The 16704-nt window shown below is 37.1% G+C and overlaps 1 protein-coding gene across 1 annotated transcript in view; it reads left to right on the forward strand.

The window, feature by feature from the left end:
- Positions 1–16704, forward strand: part of LNPEP (leucyl and cystinyl aminopeptidase) — a 105141-nt gene that overhangs the window by 41156 nt on the left and 47281 nt on the right. The window contains exons 2-4 of the mRNA XM_023212204.2: positions 4731–5571; positions 10609–10747; positions 12080–12211. Coding sequence (XP_023067972.1) covers positions 4731–5571; positions 10609–10747; positions 12080–12211 — 1112 coding nt within the window. The remainder of the gene's footprint in view (positions 1–4730; positions 5572–10608; positions 10748–12079; positions 12212–16704) is intronic.

The following is a 16704-nucleotide window of genomic DNA, read 5'->3' on the forward strand; positions in this document are numbered from 1 at the left end:
ATGAAAAACAAGGATTTAAGTTTTCTCTATACCACATTTTCCTTTGTTCCCATCTTAAACACAGACACATGAAAAACAAAGATTTAAGTTTTCTCTATACCACATTTTCCTTTAGTTTATCTCTATGTTTTTTCCTTGATAAACAACTACATACCTTGAAAGAATAGTCTGCAGCCCTTGTTTTCTTTCGTTAACTTTGCATTTCTTCTTTGGGCCGCTGGAGTCAGGTTTCTGCTCTCACTATTAAAGTCACTGGTTCCCTGGTTGCCAAATGTAAGGGCCTCTCTAGGCCTCATTTTACTTGACCTTTCTAAAATATTTAATGCTGGCCACTTTTGTCTTTATGAAATCCTGCTTTTGGTTTCTGGGATGCCACTCTCTGATATTCCTGCCTTTGGTCCATTTCTTCTCCTTTGCTGTCCTTCTTCCTCTGGCCACCCAACTCTTAAATGCTGATCCTCCCTGACTCAACTCCCTTTTGATAGTCTCATTTATCTGCATGGTTTTAATGACCATATCTACACAGGTGATTCGGAAACCTGAATCCTCCACCCAGATCACTCCTTTGAGCTCTAAACCCACATAACACAATCCTTTTAACAATTCTACAAAATAGTACTGTTTCCCACATTTATAGGTGAGGAAACTGAGGCTAAGACAGGTAACCTGTTTGAGATCAGTCAGTGGAAAAGCCAGGATTTTAACCTCTACCTAAAATCAGGCCTTTAACTCTATTAATCAAACATCTCCACTTGGTTATCTGACAGATCCATCAAATATATCATATCCTACACTGAATGCCATCTCATAATCCTGTTCTCCTTCCTTGCCTCAAAAAAAATTAGAAAATGTGAAAGCCTATATTCTCAATCTCAGTGAATGACATTCCTTCTTTTCAGTTATACAAGTTGGAATGTAAAGGGAATTGACATAGACTTTTCTCTGTCTCCTACCCTGCAGGTCCATCTAGCCCAAGGGAGTATCAGTTCTTGTGCACCTACTTTTTTAATGTGACTTGTAATTATTCCCTCCTCCTTATTCCCACTGCTACTGACATAGTTAAGAACTTTATCTTGACTGTTATTGCCATTATAGTGACAGTCTAACTCACTCAGTGCAACTGGTTACAGGCAGAGCCCAGTGTCACAGTGACAGTCTAAGTCTCACATTGTCTGAGCTGAAGAACCAGGGTTTATTGTTTTTGTTTTTTTAATTTTTAATCTGTTGCAGAAATTTTGTAGCATATAAAAATTAATTAGAAAAATGAAATGAAAAAAGACATACAAAATAGCTCAGTTTTAAACATTATTAAATTCAACACACATAAAAATTACTCTGTCAAATTGTCATAAAAGTTTTTGGGTACTAATACTCTATGTATATCCTGTCCCAGATGGGTCACACTTTGCACATTGGCACTGGTCCACAAACAACATTGAGGAGTGCTAGTTCACAGTATCTGATGAAAAGAAATGTCTTCAGTTCTCTTAGATTATAACCACATGGGCCTATGTTATTTAAAACTGAAACATTTCAGCTAGAAAGTTCTTTGCTTTGGCTTATAGATAGCTTATGTATATGGATTTAAGAGGTTTTAGAAAATTCTGTGTTTCTTTAGGATCCCTTCTTTCAGTGGGAATAAATCCCATTGATCAAGGGGTAATCATGTGTTACATTACAATTTAATGCCAAAATCAAGGTGTACTGATTTAAGAATCAAATCAACATTTTCTTAAATAGGCTTGAAGTACCTTCATGGATCTTCATGGGATACCTGTAATAAAAGTGATTTTCCCTGATTTGATATATTTAACTTGATATGATTATGCATACCAGAAACAAAAAAAACCCGTGCTTCCATTGCGCAGTAAAATACAGCAAATGGGTTTATGTGATCTCCACTTCTGAAAGATTAAAATTCTACGTAGGTATTATTCTGACTGGGAGTGAAATAATAAAAGTAAGTTATTTGGATTTAGGCAGGCATCTGACTAAGCCCTTGTCAGAAGATTTGAAATTAATGACATGCAGACAGGAGATGCCAAATGGTCAAACTGTGGAATATCTCTTGGCTTTAAATGGCATGGCTGAAGAATAAAAAAAAACCCCAGCAACAAAGTTCTAAGGGGATGGAATTGAGAGATGGGAATGCTGTAAATATTAAGATTTACCTGGAGTTAGTTTAGAAATATCGTAAATAAAACCATACTGTGCAGAACCCATTGTTGTCTGTATTAGGCCTGACACAGAACAAAACACATGGGGCAAATGCCTGAGAGCATAATCTTCCCATGTGTGGTAAAAAAAAGTCAAAAAAGGCCTTTTTAGACATTTTTAAATTAAAAAAAAAAATTAAGCTTGTTTACAGCACTGTGCCAGGCACTGAAAAACTACTACAGAAACTTTCTAATCATTAAACGTTTTAAAAGCAATTTTTAAAAATTGAATACAGCAATATTTACTCTGTTAATGAAGTGTATGACCCCAAACACTATTAACTATCAAAACAAAACATACTTCTTCTTCTTCTTTTTTTTTTTTTTTTACAAGAAATTGGGGCACTATAGGAAGTTTAGGAGATTATATTCCCAAAAGCAGGATGTTAGAACACTTCTTCTTTCATAGTAGATGGGTAGATGGCATATTGCTAAACTTGTACCTAGAAAATGATTAAAAGTTTTATTCAAATAAAAATTCTAAAGTAGCATAACTTGTACAAAGTTCAGGTTGGAGAGGAGTCAGGAAAAGGCAACCTCATTGTGATCCATATGCTCCCCAAAGCAGAAATGGGTGAGGTGAAATGAAAAGAAAGTTTATTTTTTAAAGGTAATAAAAACAAAGGAAAAACAAAAAAGATAACTTCTCTTAATTTATGTTGTAGCAAGTTAAGCTGAGGTATGGAATACCAGGTAGTCACCAGGTGGATGGGCATGGGAAAGGGAGATGATGACACTGCAGGCAGAGAAAACAGAAAAGAAAAAAGACATGTGGAGGATGGTGTGGAATAGCTGCCTGACCTGTGCTCAAAATAGTAAGCAGTTTGGGGTGGCCAGAGCATACTCAGGAATGGTATGGTTAGTACTGGCTGGGATCTGACCATGGAAGATGCTTATACCAGTACCTCTCAAACTTAAGTGCACGTGAAGCACCTGAGGATTTGTTAAAATTCGTACTCTAGGAGGAGACTTCAGAGGCTGCGTTTCTAACAAGCTGCAACGTGATGCAAATGCCGCAGGGTCACGGGCCACACTAAGCAGCAAAACTGCAAATGTTACCCTAATACTTATCAGTAATTCGTTTTATGGATGAAGAGTTGCCACCATTACAGTGTTTGTTGAATAGCTCAAAATACATAGCATTTATCTTAAGCTAGATATTCAGTAGTTTTTTGTAAGCTTTGCTCTCCTGATGGTGAAATAATACTCTTAGCAACTTCATTGCCAGGTATTAAATAAATAATTCAGGGCTCTCATCTTTTATTGAATTAGTTTGGGTAGAGGGATGCAATATAATAATGAAAAGAGCGTAAACTTTTGAATCAGATTTTTAGACCTGGGCTTTAACATTAGTTTTATGACTAAAATAGCTGTGCATATGACTTTATGAAGGTGAATTATCTCTTTTTCTGTTTTCTCATGTCTAAAATAGAATACTTGCCATTTTATAGGATTGTTGTAAGGGTTAGAAATGAGATGTATAAAGTGCCTTATAGGGAAGATTAGTGGAAGGTTCAATTTGATAATTTTTGAGATCCCTTAAAAACTAAAATTGTATGAATTTTAAAGAAAGAAAATTCAATGATCTAATCCGAGGAATTACTGATATATGGTGGATTATCTACCTTTCTACTTCTAGAGTCTTTTTTCTCAGTGATTTTGACAAATCGGATGGTGTGGTTTGTTGTAGTTTGTAAAAGCTCCCACTGAGATCCACTAACACTTACGGTGTGCAGTATGGTTGTTTCCCATGGAAATATGTTGTACTACTCAAAGCCATGGAAGCATGAAAAACAGATTGAATTATAATTTTATCTGACTTTTATTGTCTTTTGGTCTTTTTAAAAATTATTTCTTGCTTATGGAAATTTCCTATGTAATTTGTTGCTTCCCATTTGCTGTGGGACAGAAACATTCCTCTTTCAGGGGAAAACAATAACCCATCCTGTTGCTTAGCCACACCCAGTCTTAGAGATGGGCATACCAGCTTGTGGTGCTCCCTAGGGAGAATGAGACTCAGGGACAAGACCCACAAGTACTTTGGAAGCAGGTCTGAGGCCTATTGGACAGAAATTCTGGGATCCCAGTGCCCAGACACTAGAAGGGGAAGCATGGACTCTAGGTGGGCACATCCCTTTAATCCTACTGACTCCTCGCCTGGTGGGAACAGATGTAGTCAGAGGAACGCCAAAACAGGGCCCTCTCAAGGCCAGGGCAGGGTCCCAGGTTGTGGGGCAGGAGTATATTAAGGAAATTACTATGTTATCTCAGATATCTTTTTAAAAATATAATAGCCTGTTTATTTAACTTTCTTGTTTCATAACTGATATACTTTTATTTATGTTTTGGTTTTTAATGAATGACTCAATAATGGCAGTAGCTCTAAGATGGAAATAAGTCTTAGTGACTGAAAAAAATTCTTACTTTAAATGTGGTCTAGCTAGAAGACATGTTATTAGTATTATAAGCTTTTTTTTTCTGACTCTGCCTTGTTTTTATGGTTTGGTTTTTTAGATCGGCTTCAGCTCCCCAGGAATATGATTGAAAACAGCATGTTTGAGGAAGAACCAGATGTGGTGGATTTAGCCAAAGAGCCTTGTTTACATCCTCTGGAGCCTGATGAGGTGGAATATGAGCCCCGGGGTTCCCGACTGCTGGTGCGGGGTCTTGGTGAGCATGAGATGGACGAGGATGAAGAGGATTATGAGTCATCAGCAAAGTTGCTGGGCATGTCCTTCATGAATAGAAGCTCAGGCCTTCGGAACAGTGCAACTGGTTACAGGCAGAGCCCAGACGGGGCTTGTTCAATACCCTCTGCAAGGACCATGGTGGTCTGTGCTTTTGTCGTTGTGGTTGCTGCTTCTGTAATCATGGTGATTTACTTACTACCCAGATGTACCTTTACCAAAGAAGGCTGCCATAAAAAAAACCAATCAATTGGACTAATTCAGCCAATTGCAACAAATGGGAAATTGTTTCCATGGGCACAAATCAGGCTTCCCACTGCCATTGTGCCACTACACTATGAACTCAACCTACACCCAAACCTAACCTCGATGACATTCAGGGGTTCTGTGACAATTTCAGTTCAGGCTCTTCAGGTCACATGGAATATCATTCTTCATAGCACAGGTCATAATATTTCAAGAGTGACCTTTATGTCAGCAGTTTCAAGCCAAGAAAAACAAGTTGAGATCCTGGAATATCCATATCATGAACAGATCGCCATTGTTGCCCCTGAAGCTCTTCTAGCAGGGCACAATTATACGTTGAAGATAGAGTTCTCGGCAAATATATCTAGTTCTTACTATGGGTTTTATGGCTTCTCCTACACAGATGAAAGTAATGAGAAAAAGTATGTAGCCCTCTTAAATGATTCTGGTTTTACATTCTGATAACTTCTGTAATATAGATCCCTTCGCCCACACCAGAGACACGAGTTGTCATTTTTTTTTTTAATTTAGAAAGTTATATACAAAATAGTAGAATGGTGATTTAGAAGAATATATTATCTCTCTTAGTCAAAGCCTTGAGCATATATCATGGTGGGGTGGAGATAGGGGTGTGCTGGTAGAAAAGGATGGATAAAGATTACATCCCAAAAAACTTGTTATCTTGAGTTTTTCACATTTTTAAGATGAATCTAGTTTTCTGTCACCTCATGAAGTCTGTTGGGAAGCAGAGTAAAGAGTATGAGTTATTCTTTAAGACCTATTTTCCTAATGTGCAGAACTTTTAGGAGGTACTTAGTGAAATACAGAAAGAGGACATGAAGTGTGAAGTGTGGTGTGCTTCCATATATCATTTTTAATATCCTTAATCTTTACTGATTTATTATTTTTAAAATGTCAGTCTATTTTGGATTTCTGGTGGAAATTTTTTTTAAGGTCTAGGAGAGACTTAATTTGGTTCAGAAAAAAAGGTGAGACAAAATATAAAATTATTCAGCTCCCTATTTGGAGTATATGTTTAGTACTTTAATCTTAGCATTCATAGCATGTAGTTTGAAATTCTGGGAAGATGGAGTTCACACAGTATGGAGGTTATTCTTAAGTAGCAGTGATATCAATTGTCTTGTGCACAAAGTCCTCACTACATCTGCTTTATGCAATTGGATCATTCTCTCATTATTACTCTGTAAAACAGTATGTGAATTACTGATGCTGACCATTTGGCTAATGTATGTTGACATGTTAAGAGAAATAGAAATGAGTATTCTATATCTAAAGGAAACTTTTTGATCCTTCTTAAATGGAGAAAGAGACAAAGCAAGATCCATCATTCTATTCAGATAAATAATTTTTATTTTATTTTCCCTCTATGTAATACTTTTAAAATAAGTGGCATACTGGCCCTGCATGTCAATTCTTGCATAAGATCTGGCATTAAACACAAATGTATAATTGCAATGGGAACTTGAAAGTTCTTGCCTTTAGTTCTCCTTCTGTAATGCCTGTTATCCCCGGGAAATGTAAGATATACATAAAAACAATGTTCTTAGTATGCAAACAGACTTTTAGGACATTGACCCTGGAATCCTCGTACTCGTTAACTATTTAATGGGAGGAATAAATGTAGCAGAGTAAGGTGATTTTTGGTATGGCCACTTGTTGACTCTTGCCATGGGCTGGATTGAGTTGTGGAAAATGTCAGAAAAATGGAATATGTTTATTTAAAATTAAGAGTATTATAAAACAGTATTTTATAATCTATTAAAATAAATGAGTTAGTGAAACTCTGCTATTCAAAACAAAATAAAAGTTTCAGTAAAATGAATCCCCTACGTGATAGTACATCCTGATTCCAGGTAAATGTTTAGATTATTTATACCTTTCAAGATGTCTGAAAACTGTAATTCAAAGCTTTTTTTTGGTCTTTCTCTCTTTTAATTTTGCTTAGTTCTGTTAGAGAAGTTTTATACATTTTTCTTCTCTGAGGTATTATTAGAATACATGTTTATACTGGTAGATAAAGTAAGTAAGGGATATATTTCTTGTTGATTGGAAAACCATTGTATGTAAATGTCAGACACCTTGCATAGACACTGCTTGTTGTAAGGGAACTTTACCTTTTTTACCCATGTGATCTAAGAGATAGAGACAATCAGTAACCTTGGAGTTAAATCTAGAAGTTGTTTATGATAGGCTTAAAGTCCTAGATAACAAACTGATACTAAGAACTAGTAAACAAATTCAGGATAGGGATGTGTTTCAGCAGTTCCTCATTTCTAACAGGATTTAATTCAAGACTGTTTTTGATCTGGCCCTTGTTTTTTCTTTCTCACAGTTCTCACCTGCCATGGTGAACTTTCTGGTAATAATAATGGCCAGTATTCACCTGGAACTGAAGGGCTGGAAACTGTTCCAGGCATCTCACATGTTGAGTCTTTTATTCTGTCAAACTCACTAAGAGATAGATGTTAACATTATATTCATTTTACAGCTAAGGGAGCAGAGGCACATAAAGTAACTTATCCAGCATCTCATGGCAAGCAGGTAGCAGAGGGAGAACTCAAACCCAAGGTCATTTTAACTACAGAAGCCACATTTTTCACCACCATGGTGCACTGCCTCTCTAGTTCATACTTGCTTTCCTTTGTACATTGTTATCTCCAGTGCTTAAAATTCTCTTATCCACAGTTAATTTGTAATTATCTTGAACACTACTTGATAAAGTGTTGAACTTTAGTATTTCAGAAAGGAAATATACTCTCCAGTGAAAGAATAAGCTTCAAGTTATTCAGCATAGATAGAACAGATAGATTATAAGTATTATCAAGCAACAGCCTTCTCAAAGGGATTTTTATATGAGATAGTTATGATTGGATCTCTCAACAGTTTAAGGTTTTATTTGCCTTAGTGTGTTATGATCTAATTTTTATCCAGTAGTGGTGGGTCTCTCTTGTATGAATAGTAGGGATAACATCAAACTTTATTCCCTGGTCCCTTATGCTTCTCTTCCAAAATCTTCTGTTAACTAGATAAGAATGTTGGGGGTGGGTTGAAGAAATGAAATATTAGAAACATAATATGTGTAAATTGTTTCATATATGTTGATTGCTACTTTTCTTGCAGTTTACCCAATCCAATAGCAACAGTTATTTGGGGACACATCCTTAACAGAAAAAAAAGCAAAAACAAAACAAAACAAAACAAAAATAGTACGCTAATTTTAAGTGTGGAAGAAGTTAGGACTATCCTGCATTTGTAATAAATATCTATTAGGGACCATGTGATATACAAGTAGTTTTTTATTATAAATAGTTTCAGTTGATTCTAACAAAAATCCTAGTATTTAGGACCATATGGTATACAAGTAATTTTTATTATAAATGGTTTTATTTGATTCTAACAAAAACCCTGGTATTCGGCAGTGGATTCTATCTCAGTCCTAATTTAACTAATAAGGACATTGAAATGTATGAGATGTAGGATACTGATCTGCCCAAAATCATGTGGTTAGTAAATTATAGAGTCTGGGTCTTCTGACTCCAAATCTCATACTCTTTCTTTTCTCCTTATCTTCTAGTAGTGGAAACTAGCCTGAAATAAGAGAAGCTACCACCTCCAAAGTGGTGGTTGTATATGTGCTATATTGATTGGTACCTGAAATATGCACACCAGGGCCATATTTGCTGGGATTATAGCCACATTGGGATTCAAGATCTCCCAAGTTCAGATCTGCATTATTCTTTTACTTAACCGAAAATCTACATTTCTCCTTGTTTCTTTTTATGCTTTTCCACCAACCTGTAATCAAGGACTTTTTTTCTTTTTCCTTGAGACAGCATCTTGCTCTGTTGCCCAGGTTAGAGTGCAGTAGTACAATCTCGGCTCACTGCAGTCTGCCTCCCAGGTTCAAGCGATTCTCCTGCCTCTGCCTCCTGAGTAGCTGGGATTACAGGCATGTGTCACCATGCCTGGCTAATTTTTATAGTTTTAGTAGAGATGAGGTTTCACCATGTTGGCCAGGCTGGTCTCAAACTCCTGACCTCAAGTGATCCGCCCACCTTGGCGTCCCAAAGTGCTGGGATTACAGGCATGAGCCACCTGGCCCAGACTGTAATTGAGGATTTTTCTATGTGTCATATTCTCAACTGTTGCTGGTGTGCTATAGAAAGAGGAGGAAATTTCTTTTAATCTCTGAGGAGAGTAAAGGAAACAAAAATACTACAGGACACCTAATGTTTTCAGTCTTCATGAAAATGCAAGCTGTGAATTTGAGGTTTAGTGTTGTGAAGCCAGAGGCTGTACAGATAATTCGCAGCAATTAATGACCACCCTTCTTAATAATCTTCCATCAGAAACCTCAGTGCCCAGTTGCAGCCTACCTTTGTGGTTTCATCTCCAGCCACACTGGGCAGCCACCCCGAGTTTCTGCACGTGCACTGCTCTCTTTCCTTGTGTTCCCAGACCAAACTGAGGGTCAGGCTGCTATTTTTTTGCTGCCCAATAACGAGATGCAGATGAATTGGGAAGAAACCTTTTATTTCTATAACCAATTATACAGGGAGAAGGCCTGGAAATTATTGCCAGGCCAACTCAAAATTACGAAGTTTTCCAGAGTTTATATACCTTCTAAACTATATGTTTACATGTAAGTGTGCATTTATCTAAAGACATAAGTGATTAACTTCTTTTAATCCATAACTAAGGTCTGAGTCTTGAAGACCTTCCTCTGGAGACTCAGTAAATTTACTTAATCTAAATGGGTCCAGGTGCTGGGGTGATTACCCTTATCTTGTCTCCTGCTAAACCACGGAGGTTTGGGGAGTTCCTTCAGACCTCCAGTAATTGTCTGTGGAGGCCTGGGGAGTATTCTTCAGACCCTCCAATAAGACGTATTTAATCCTAAATGGGTCATGTTAAGAATTCCTTCATTATTTTGTCATGCTTTAAGACCCAGGCAAAACTCTTGGTGGGCTTTTGTTAAATTCCAGCCTTTGTATAAGGGCACTGGCTTTTAATAGTTAACTTAACCCACTCAGCCAGTACTGAAAGAGTTGTTATGGAGGCCTGCATTAGTGAGACCTGGCTTGCCACACTTGTGTTACCCACTCTTTCCAGAGTATACTTTCTTCCCTTCTTCACCTTTTCAAATACTCATCTTTTTAGGCCCTCTTCGGGTTTTGTACAAGTTTCCTTATAATATCTTCCACCTCTAGTTAGAATTTGTTTCCTTCCCTTTGTTCCCACTGCTTTATTTTCATTGTTAGGACATGATTTACAGCCTGATGTAAGTTTCTATTCATTGTATAAATGTCTGCCTTTCCCAGTTTATTGCAGATCCTTTAATGACTAGGATTGTAACATATTTATCTTAGTATACTTGGCAGGGTGCCTTGTACAGTAGGTGCTCAGTAACTACTGGATTGAATTTGTGTTTGTTTTAGGTACTTTGCAGCAACTCAGTTTGAACCCCTGGCAGCAAGATCTGCTTTTCCTTGTTTTGATGAACCAGCATTTAAAGCCACTTTTATCATCAGGATCATAAGGGATGAGCAATACACTGCTTTATCAAATATGCCTAAGGTACCGTTCTGTTCCTTGAATGTAAAATCTTTGAATGGGTCTCTTTCTTTAAGAACACTTAAATTCCTCTTTGCCAAACTGCAGTTGAGAATGATTAAAATCATATACATTAATATTCTTCCTTAAAATACTTAAATAAAAATTAAAATATATTGGCATCAGTTGGGAAGTCACCTTGAGGAGGACTTGAGGAAAGAGAAAGACCTGCTGGACTTGGAATGTGTGGGTAGGAAATGTGAGTGTGCATTGTGTATTAAGTTGTGCAAATATTAATATAATGAACTCACAAGATTAGAGTAATATTTTCTGAGACAGGATGAATTTGCTATTCTAAACAGTGTTATTTGAGAGTGTTGAATAATAACTGGTTTTGGTATTTTCTTGGTAAATGAAAAACCAATTTTGTTATAATTTGGAGATTGACAACAAGAACAGGAGCCTCTTTCTTAGATTCTTAGATGTTAACTCTGTGTGGGATGCAGTGAGGGTGAAACCAGTAATTGTTTTTATGCCAAACAAAACCTGGAACCTAGGGGGTCCTTTTTTTTTTTTTTTTTTTTGGTCTTGGACACCTGAGGGGCTGTGCAGCTTGATAGGAGCCTCCTGGACCCATGTGGCTAAGGGAGAGGAGCAGCAGCCATACCCAGCAGGCTATGGAGCCAATCCTGTAGGCAGCAGAGAGCATAATCTATAACAAGACAGCACTGTACCAGCTCACTCTCCACACTCAGCCATACTCTTCAACTTCATTTTTCTCTAAAGAGGCAGATGCCTACTTTAATTTGTGGTTGGAAAATTCTGTAAGGTTGCCTGCATTCCCTCATTTTGTGTCTGCTGCTGACTTCTCTAATGACTTCCTCCTGATTTTGTTCCCACTAAGCTTTCTTGGGGATCCTCAACATGGTACTCCATGAAGCCATTTCAGATCATTTGAAGAGATGTCACAGCTAGAGCTCCTTCTTCTGTGGATGTATTTGTAGCAGTAGAGGGGAGCAATCCCAGGGCATAAGGAAGGATTTTGGTTTCAGAGGTGTTTCAATGGGAGAAGCAGAACCATCCGTGACTACCTCTAACTTAACATTTATTTAGTCATCTTTGGGACTGAAAAATTGTTCAGGATTTTCACGGTGCTCCATATGTCCTCAGGATGAAGGATGGTACAACAGACTGAGACTAAGAGCCATGCTCTTTGCAGAAATTCATACTGAGAGGTTATAATATGCTAGCATGTTTACCACTTATTTCCTATTTGAATTTTCAGTTTCTCTGTTTGTTTGTTATTGCCATTTATTCCTATAGTTAACAGAACTGTCTTTTCCCCTCTGCTTGTAGAAGTCATCAGTCATTCTAGAAGATGGACTTGTTCAGGATGAGTTTTCTGAGAGTGTGAAGATGAGCACTTACCTGGTTGCTTTCATTGTGGGAGAGATGAAGAACCTGAGTCAGGACATAAATGGAACCCTGGTATGTCGATGTGGTAATTGTCTGAAAGCCTGTGTCACAAGAGGTTCAGAGGAACTCTTGCTTTAATGATTCCTGGTGTTTGCTGTATGAAATAAACAAGCTTTTAGATCGCACTCTGACATTTTATATCAGAAATGCTACTTTTTTGCTTAGCTGTTATTTACTGTTACTAATACCTGAAAGTCAATAATTTTCAAGTTTTAAAAAATTTTACTTTTAAGGAGAATTTTAGTAAGATACTGTATGTATACTAAAACTTTTCGAACTGAGTGATGGCCACTAGCCTTAGGGGAATATTTAGATTTAAATTAATTAAAATTAAATACAATTTAAAATTCACTTCCTCAGTCTCACTAACTATATTTCAAGTGTTCAGCAGTGTTCGTGTGACTAGTGGCTACATATTCCATAGCTCTAGGTTGTAAAAATTAGATGAATCCTCACTTTTTTCAAAGCAAATCCTGATGAGATTCCTCATCCTAATGAATAAGTTTGTTTATTTAGTTAAGGGTATGGTTTATCTGTATTTTGTCAAAATTGATGATTTGTTCTAATTAGACTCTTTTGTTTTTCTTTGTCATTAGTACCTATTTGTAAATGATTATTTGATTGAATTTTATACTTTAATTTCACAGTAGACACCTAATAAAGTTAATTTTTTCAAATACAACATAGAAGGAGAAGAGGCATTCTATCATATTTATTAAACTAAAAACAATTATTCTTTATGATAGAAATATGATAGAATGTCTTAGTTTCTGTTTTCATATTTTTGAGCTCTACCAGGGAATATCCTGCTAGTTTTGGGTTTCCTTTCTAGACTAAAGAGCTTTATATTAATCACAGGATCCTTGGATCTTATCATTTTGCTACTTCAAAAGGGTGTATGTTTCCTATTAGAAAAGACTATCATATCATGTCTATCCCATACCTCTCAGAGATAAGGGCAGAGGTAAGGATTCTCTGGCGATTTATCAGCAATAATACTATATGCCTTTAATGACACTACTCAAAAAGTAAACTAAGTGTTTAATGGTAAGTGTAGACTATAATATTAAGTGCTAAATAATGGTTCACTCACCTTTGGATTGAAAGACTTTATGTCAAGGATTTTTCAGAATCCTTTCAAAAGGATATTATGACTGGTTTAAATCTGAAATAATTCAGTTAATTCCACTTCTGGTGTTGCACCACACATTTAGCCTTTGTTTTAGAGTTCGCAGCCTCCTAGGCCGGGCGCGGTGGCTCAAGCCTGTAATCCCAGCACTTTGGGAGGCCGAGACGGGCGGATCACGAGGTCAGGAGTTCGAGATCATCCTGGCTAACACGGTGAAACCCCGTCTCTACTAAAAAAAATACGAAAAGCTAGCCGGGCGAGGTGGCTGGCGCCTGTAGTCCCAGCTACTTGGGAGGCTGAGGCAGGAGAATGGCGTGAACCCGGGAGGCAGAGCTTGCAGTGAGCTGAGATCCGGCCACTGCACTCCAGCCTGGGCGACAGAGCGAGACTCCGTCTCAAAAAAAAAAAAAATAAGAACTAGAGTTTGCAGCCTCAATAAAGCCTAAGAAGCCCAATCTAAAAGAGCCAGGTTTGCTGCTGCTTCAAGACTCAGCTGAACACTACCTTCTCCATGAAGCATTTCTTTCTTACCCCAGCTGGAATTAATCATTCCCTCTCTGATCTTTCATAGCACTTTAATTATCTCATTTTTGTAGTTCTTATACTCATTGGTATAAAACCCCCAGCACTTTTTATGTAGCCCAAAATGTATGCAGTCTTGGCATTTTCCCACTTTCTTTTCTTCCTTCCTCTTCACTCTCTCTCTTCCTTTTTCCCTCCTTCTCTCATCTGTTGTGTTTGCTTCACACTACCTGTAGGATTACATTCAAATTCATCATTTGATACTCAAGGCCTTCCTTATAAATTCCTTATAATTCAGCCATATTTCTTTTCTTGTTTAAAGTTTATTTTTTCCTTTAAAAAATTTGTTCCACCCATCTGCACACTGATCTTTCTTTTTTCTTTTTGAGACAGAGCCTCACACTGTTGCCTGGGCTGGAGTATAGATGACACAATTTCAGTTCACTGCAACCTCCACCTCCCAGGTTCAAGCAATTCTCCTGCCTCAGCCTCCCGAGCAGCTGGGATTACAGGCACCCTCCACCATGCCTGGCTGATTTTTTGTATTTTTAATAGAGACGAGGTTTCACTATTTGGCCTGCCTGGTCTCGAACTCCTGAGCTCGTGATCCGCCTGCCTCTGCCTCCCAAAGTGCTGGGATCTTTTTTTAAATTTTTTTAGTGACAGGGTCTCACTCTGCCACCCAGGCTGGAGTACGTGGTGCAGTCATAGCTCACCATAGCATTAAAGTTCTGGGCTCAAGTGATTCTCTCCCAAGTTGCTGGGACTACAGACAGGAACCTGCTACCGTACCTGGCTAGGTGTTTTGTTTTGTTTTTTAATTTTTTGTAGAGATACCTTGCTATGTTGCCCAGGCCAGCTTGAACTCCTGGGCTCAAGCAGTCCTCCTGCCTCCACCTCCCAAAGTTCTGGGGTTACAGGTTTAAACCACACTTCTGGCAAATTCAGCTATATTTCCAATTGCCTCATTGTGAATTCTTTCATCTAGGCAAGCTGAATTATTCACTGCCCACATACATACTGCATTCTCATATATGTGTGTGCATGTGCATGCTTGTGTGTATGTGTCTGGAAAGAGAAAGAGAGAAGTTTCAGGTGACTATTTTTTGTTTTTTGCTTTTTATTTGCCTGTATTCGGAAACAACATGGTTAAACATAGACTCTGGAGTCTAAATGAGTTAACATCCCTCCTAGACAGCTTACTAGCTATGGGCCCTTAAGTAGACTGCTCTCATCCTTTCTCAGTATGTATATATATACACACATATATACAGACATATACGCACATATACGTATGCACATATGCATGGATAGAGTGCATACTTCGTTTTTACCATATGAAAATATAAAATCGTTGCATGTGAGTAAATATAATCTACATTATTTTTAATACCCAGAAGTAAATGTTTTGAAAATATTAACATTATAGAAATAAATAATAGTTTTATTAATTTATTGCCTTTTTATCAGGAAATGGGGAGGAATGTGACATGCATGGAGTTATACTCTGTGCTGGCAGCTGTTCTAGGCACTCATTTATAAACATTATTTCATTTTATAAGCCAATTAAGGGGAAGATACGTATTAGACCCACATTGCTGATAAGGAAGCAGTGTCTCAAAGGAATTAAGTAATTGACCTAAGATTACATAATCAGTAAGTTGTAGTCAAAATTGTTTTGTTCACCACAATATTCTGCTGCCTACACCAAATGATATAAGTAACTTCTGTTGTTTATGTTGGGTATGGTGACCAGAAATTTAAAACTTGGAGTCTAACAAAGGACTAGACTTTTTGATATGTTGATAGATTTTGTTATGCCAAAATCTCTAGGATGGCTTCTATTTTGTAATATTTGATGGGTAGGTTCAGAAATAAGGCAATATTCAGAAATAAGTCAATAGAGCTTTACTTACTAAAGTCAATATTACTCACCAACTAAAAGTTTCAGAGTTGACTATAGATTATTACATGTGTCCTCTTCAGTGTTAAATACTGCATTGTTGTCAAAGACCTAAAAAAAGAGGAACATGTATTTCATTATTTCTGTTCATTCTTCATTCCGTAAACTTCCCCCTGCCTTCAGAAATACCAGAATTACCTAGACAATTCTAGGCCAGTTGTGAAATACAATGTCTACTTTTGTTTGCCACTGCCTGCTTTTGTTTTTACTGTAGACAGGCATAATATGTAGAATCAGAATCTAGTCATGGTTAGTCAGGTGTGGCCACCACATCTGACATTGAGCATTCAAATAGAAACTTCACCAGTATCATCCATGTGAAGTTATAATTTTAATTTATTCATGTTTAGTCAGAAACATGACTACATGACTTTGTTCCAAATTTCCTCTAAAAACATTTCTACCTCAACTATCTTCCACCAGCCTGGAACATTGTACACAATTTATATCATTCTCCTAAAGCCATCTAATCAGTTATTCTGAATAGACTTAACTGTTTTTGTGGGGGAGAGGGGTAGAATTTCTGCTTTTATGTGTGTCCAGTTATCTGTTGAGGAAGACTGTTGTTTTTCAGAAAATTTAGTATTGAAGCTTCTAATATTTTCTGCCTTTATAAATCTTGCAGACCGTATTATTGTCCTTTTTGAGGGTATGAGGTTTTGTTCTATTTTTGCTTTTGTTAATTAGTTTTTTTTATTATTAAATTAAGAAATAAGTTAAACTTAAATCTGTTATTGCTCAATGTTAACCTTCTTCTTGGAGAGCTGATCAGGGATCTTTCTAGTTGTGTTTTTAGAAATCTCCTATAAGATCTTTGAAAGAGATCTAGCAAGAAAGAGATCTGGCAAGTTGTAAGTTTTAAGGCCTGAGTGCTGACTGACTTTTATTTAA

The sequence above is a fragment of the Piliocolobus tephrosceles genome, chromosome 4 (genome assembly GCF_002776525.5).
Source record: "Piliocolobus tephrosceles isolate RC106 chromosome 4, ASM277652v3, whole genome shotgun sequence".
NCBI lineage: Eukaryota > Metazoa > Chordata > Mammalia > Primates > Cercopithecidae > Piliocolobus > Piliocolobus tephrosceles.